The 6,000-nt window shown below is 30.5% G+C and overlaps 1 protein-coding gene across 2 annotated transcripts in view; it reads left to right on the plus strand.

Moving 5' to 3' along the window:
• LOC149539874 (S-adenosyl-L-methionine-dependent methyltransferases superfamily protein) overlaps positions 1–5,732 on the plus strand; it is a 199,953-nt gene extending 194,221 nt beyond the window's left edge. For both annotated transcript variants that reach the window (XM_089801075.1, XM_089801077.1), the window contains one exon: positions 5,366–5,732. In XM_089801075.1, the coding sequence (XP_089657201.1) occupies positions 5,366–5,433 (68 nt within the window). In that variant the 3' untranslated portion in view covers positions 5,434–5,732. The remainder of the gene's footprint in view (positions 1–5,365) is intronic.
• Positions 5,733–6,000: the final 268 nt, after the last annotated feature.

Here is a 6,000-nt window from a genome sequence, read left to right on the forward strand (position 1 = left end):
CTCTATTCAGGTCAACTAATTTTTGTTAAGGCATACAAGTCACAACAAAGCAATATATGTAAATTGAAGCACTAGCTATTCATACACAAAAAATAACATGCAACATAGGTAGAATGATATATACCATACCACATGAAGTGGCATGATAAGACTAGATTGTGCCTAACATTGTGGGATGAAAGACATAGGTAATTGGGGGGCTTACTGGTAGATGTTACATGACTGCACTGGATTGCACATATTGGACTGCAGATTGCACAGTGAAGAAGATTCTGGTGGATAGGAAATGCATTCGAATAAAATTTAAAAACTATCAAAAAATATATAGAAAATGCCACATGATAGCAAGCCATTTAATTTCGCACTTTCGATGGGACAACAGGGGAAAACATGCAGAAAACTATGTAACACACTAAAACTAGGTGTGTAATTTCTATGATTTTGTAGTGCCTGTCCTCATTTACATTTTCTAGATACATTATTGTTATCATGGTCTAACTTTATTAGACTAGCATTGTTTTGAGACTATCAGACATTGTGCTATGGATTCAGTTTATATGTGATGAGATTACTTAGACTCTACATTTCATGGATGCATGATGATTATTACATTGCTTTCAGTTATTGATGATGATTAGATTAGATGGTTATTATCATATGTGTTTTCTTATGGATACTTACCCCATACTTGCATGTGTATGGTGTGTGTGTTTGTTCTCTTATTGTATGGTGTTTCTGATGTGGTTAGGAAGGGAGTCATAGTCACCTGCTAGTCCGGATCTACACGATGCACCACTTCCTGCCATTGCCTATTTAGCTTAGCATATATATATATATATATATGGATTTTATGCAGGTTGCAGGTACCAGGTATTGACTTCCCTGAATTGCCAGGATGAGTGTTCCCTATCGCACTATCTCAATGGTAAGAGAGGGGAGATAAATGCTCAAGTCCAAATCCTAAACCCTTAAACCAATTGTCCTAGAAGGTAGGACAAGTATCCGAGATATTTTACCTTCCGAATATGTCGCATGACATAATTTGTGATTTTAACCCTTTAGACTGATTTTCTATGGATTGTTCTATGATGGTTTTCATATTTTATCTTGGAGGTCTATGGTGAATTTTATATTAATTAAGTCTAAAATTAAAAGATTTAATTAATACTTTAATTATTTTGGAAAAATTAATATAATATCATGATCTTTAAATATTTTGATTTTAATTAATCAAATGGGAATTAATTGAGAAAAAGAATTAAATTAAAAAAATTAAAATTAATAATAACAAAATAATAAATAAATAATAATAATAGAAAAGATAAAAGAACTAAAATAAAAGTTATAAGTCTACCTACGAGTAAACGCACCTCTTGATTGCACATATGTCTACAACATAGGAGTTAGCGCACAAATTAAGCACATGGTGTCTACAACCTTGTGACTCATCTAGAAGGTTGGAAAAAGCTCGTGCTTAGTTGTCAACGCTTATCTCATCTTTTAGTTGTTTCTAGAGACATTCTAGGTGCTTCCTGAGAGTTCTTTATATTTACGCACTCCTAGAAGCTTGGGGAGTGTGTTTGGAAGGCTTGGGAATGTTGGAGAAGGAAGGAGCTTGCTCTACAGATTTTGAGGAGAATTGATTTAGCATTAGTGTCCAAGTAGACACTCGTAATTTTTGCATATGATATTTCGCTTCTTGCACTTCCTGTCTTCATCGTGTCTTCTGAATGCTTTATGAGGATTTCATGTGTTGAATATCTTGGTTGTATGCATTCTTGTCATGGGTAGTTTAATTCCTAAATGAGAAAATTTCACATGTGTAGATCTGAGGAATCCATAGGGTTAGGGTTTTCAGATACTTATGGACAAACCTATTAAAGAGAATTAATAGGTAAATCTAGAGAACGATCATTATAGGGAGAATTCCTAATTTATAAAATTGAAAAGCCCTATTTGTTTAAAAATTTATGTTTATACTTGCAAGAATTATTGTAAATGTTTTCTTTAAATATATATATATGTTTACAAATCTGCATACGTGTACATATATACATATATACATATACACATATACATATATATATACATATACATATATATCTATATGTATATATATGTATGTATATATATACATATATATATACACATATACATATATATATATATATATATGTATATGTATATGTATATATATACATACATACATACATATGTATATATATATATATACATATATGTGTATATATATATGTACATGTACATGTACATCATACGTATACGTATATATATACATATATATACATATACATATACATATACATATACAATACATATATATCTATATCTATATATATATGTATGTATATATATATATATGTATATATATATACATACATATATATATATAAACATATATATATGTATATGTATATACATACATATATATGTACATGTACATGTACATGTACATATACATATGTATATATATATGTATATATATATATATGTATATGTATATATGTATATATGTATATATATATATATATACATATATATATATATACATATATATATATGTATATATATATATATACATATATACATATATACATATACATATATACATATATACATATATACATATATACATATATATGTTTATTAATAAACACTGCTTCTTATTACAAAATGTCACAGTGGGAATTATTTAAAAAAAAATTGATGCGCGTTTTTGGTAAAACATTTTTTTTGAAAATGTTGATAAAAAATAAATTTAAATCATTTAAAAAGGGGGGGCAGGTTTATACCACCGCACCCCCACCTACCTCACCCGGCAACGGCATTAAACTCCGGCAGGTCTACATCGTAAGGTACCTGCAACCGGGGAGAAGGACTAAAGAGGCTGCACGGCCTGCTTATACAACCGCACGACCTTTCCTTTGAAAGTCGTGGCTCATATATGTATTATTTTGTTTTGTTTGGTGAATGTAGTTTTTATAATATTATTTGCTAATACTTTTTAAATTATTATGTTATCTAATAAGTTATTTTTATTAATATGTTTTGTATTAATCTATTGATATATTTTAATTGTGTTTAATATTAATTAATAAGTTTATGAATAGTTTTCTAGATTGATTATTAATAATTTTAATTATTATTATTAATTATTAAAATTAGTATTTATTAATAATTGTTAAGATTAACAAATTATTAGTGAATGATAGCATAGTTAGTTTTATATAATTATTAATTAATTCAATTAAATTCAATTTAATTGAGATTAGTTAATAATTGAAGTATAGTAATAAGCTATAGAGCAATTTAAATAATTGGAATTTAGTTGTGATCGAATTAGGGGGGAGAATATAATGGAAATGAATTCATGTTATCATGATGATGGTTTATAATAAATTGAATCATTGAGAGATCATTAATTATAATGATTCTAATATTCACCCCTAGTTGATTTCTAAAAAGGTTGATTTCAAAATATTAAGGGGTTAAACTTTAATTGAATCAACAAGCATCATTTGGTGATTTTTATAACTATTGATTACTGAGAAGTTAATATGGATATTATATAGTTATTAATTAATTAAATTAATTGTAAATTAATTAGGGGGGAGATTGTTTTTATTTGACATGGTTATCAATGATACCGATTCTAAGGAAATTGTAAATAATTTGAAAGTTGATAGGTGTTAAATTTATTTAATACTGATTTTTACATTAAGTCATTGATTATTACATCTTGATAAATCAGCGAGTAGCATAATTTTAAATAAATTATTACTTCTTGATAATTTTGGGGATATTGACTTATTACATCAGGGTAAATTCTAAATTTGACTCAAATAAATGAGTTGACTTGGAGATTAAATGAAAAAATTTATACACTTGAAATATACTTTGAACCAAAACTAAATCTTAGCTTAACTATGTGATTCTAGTGAACCCAAACATGTGCTTGCATTTGTGTTTTCTCTATGCTTCTTGTTTTGGGTTTTTGGGTTGACTAGTTTGTTGACCAGTTATAGGACATCTACCAGAGGCTCGGGGGTTATGAATGTGATGTCATGATGATGTCTTTTGATCTCGATCTTTTTAAAACCCAATCATGGTTATGTGATTGTATGCTCTATGGTGTGTATGGTTTACTGATTGATATTGTTTCCAGTCTTCTTGTGTAAGCTGTGATATATGTAACCTTTTTATGAGTATCAATCAATTGTATTTGATTACTTTCTAGTCACTTTGATGGAATTGAATTGTTTATCTGATCTTGATGATGTCATGTTTTGACTCAACCATTTTGGAGTCTCGATCAGTATTACTTTGAGATACTTTTCGGTTGCTTGTTGAGAACTAATAGATATTGTGATGATCATTGATACCTCCAGTTGCCAATAGAGAAAAGTTGTGGTCATGATTATCTATGGATATTTTTCAGTTTCTCATGGATATTTGATGCTCTTATTGTGGATTATCTTTTGGTATTTTTCTAGTCACTTGCATAGGACTGTGGTGATTTTGTGATTTATGATTTGATGAGCTTAGGGTAGGTTATCTACTTGTAGTGTCGAGAAGTCGCTTGTAATGGGGGCTGGGGCCCTAAGTGGCTGCCAGGGTAACTCATTGTAAGTTGTTTAATAAGTGAAAACATTACACCTAATACTGACTTAATGAACCTAATAAGATAATTGTTTGTTCTCGCCCATGCCTTGAGTGCTAGTACAGACTATGATGGGAGTAGAGAGAATGCTTGGTTGCGACCTTGCATTCCATAGTATGCTTCATCTATATGAGAGGATACTAGTGGCCGCATAGGGATCACTAAGGGGCCGAGGTCTATTGAAAGACTACCAGGGTAACTCTAGCATGATCTGTATGATGACACTTTCTCACTTGCATAGTAGGTTTCCTACATGTCTTTGTGTGCCTCTGAGATTAGATGTCGGTTTGTGATTGGAACCTTTGAGTTAGTAAACTTTTAGGATTCCTGGACTTAGTGAGTATTTGTGCTATGTGAATTGTTAGCCTATTTGGGACTTGAGATTATCTCTTCAGCGTGATGGGAGTGGACCATTTAGGTTCCACGCGGTCGAGTGGTAGTGCTTATTCACTCTTATCATTCGAGATCCGTCTAAGACATCATGGCTAATGTATTATGTTCATGGATTATGCTGGTGGACATGTATCCTTATATTGATGATTTGCATATGTTAGATGATGTTATCTTATGCTTTATTTTGCATGATTAGATTTCTTTCTGCATATGATGTAGTATGTTTTAGGAGTGACATTTCTAATATGATAATACCGATGATCTCTTTGATGATTTGGGATGTTACACACGGAGGGATGGCTAGGGCCCACGATGATCTAATGATGCTATTTATGGTTGGGAGGAACCGTGCACTTAGTTAGTTAGTTATTTACGATTGGGAGGAACCGTGTACATCTTCTATGATGATGTATCATAGATGACATGTGGTTTCATTTACTTTATTGCATTTGCATCATGGATTAGAATAGGATGATGTACTTTACTTTCACATATGTATATTCTTTTAAGCCTTTCATACCCTGTGGCATGTATAGTGGATGATCGAGCAATCAGAAATGTAATTTAAGAACGTTGGACTTTTCATTATTATTTTATGTGGATGTAGTATTATATGGAATCATTAATAGTTAATTTAGATGTGATTCAACGTTAAGGGATCCTTAAAGAATGTAACCTGTTATGTATGTTACTTTCTGTTGAATGATGTTATTGCTTTCACTAATATGTTGTGAATGGTTTACTTTCATGTTTCAAAAAAAAAAAAAAAATGCTACCAAACTTAGTGAAACTTTAGGTTAATTCTTTGGATCCCTTGGCGGGGCGTTATAGATTTGTTGCAGACTATCAGGAAAGCAAAGTTGAAAGAGATTAACTATTTTGCATCATGCATGATATGTGTTGTTTTCTCGACTTTGTTTCAAGCTCCT

This window comes from Cupressus sempervirens, chromosome 9 (assembly GCF_028749045.1).
Source record: "Cupressus sempervirens isolate cs-2001-9-10 chromosome 9, ASM2874904v1, whole genome shotgun sequence".
Taxonomy (NCBI): Eukaryota; Viridiplantae; Streptophyta; class Pinopsida; order Cupressales; family Cupressaceae; genus Cupressus; species Cupressus sempervirens.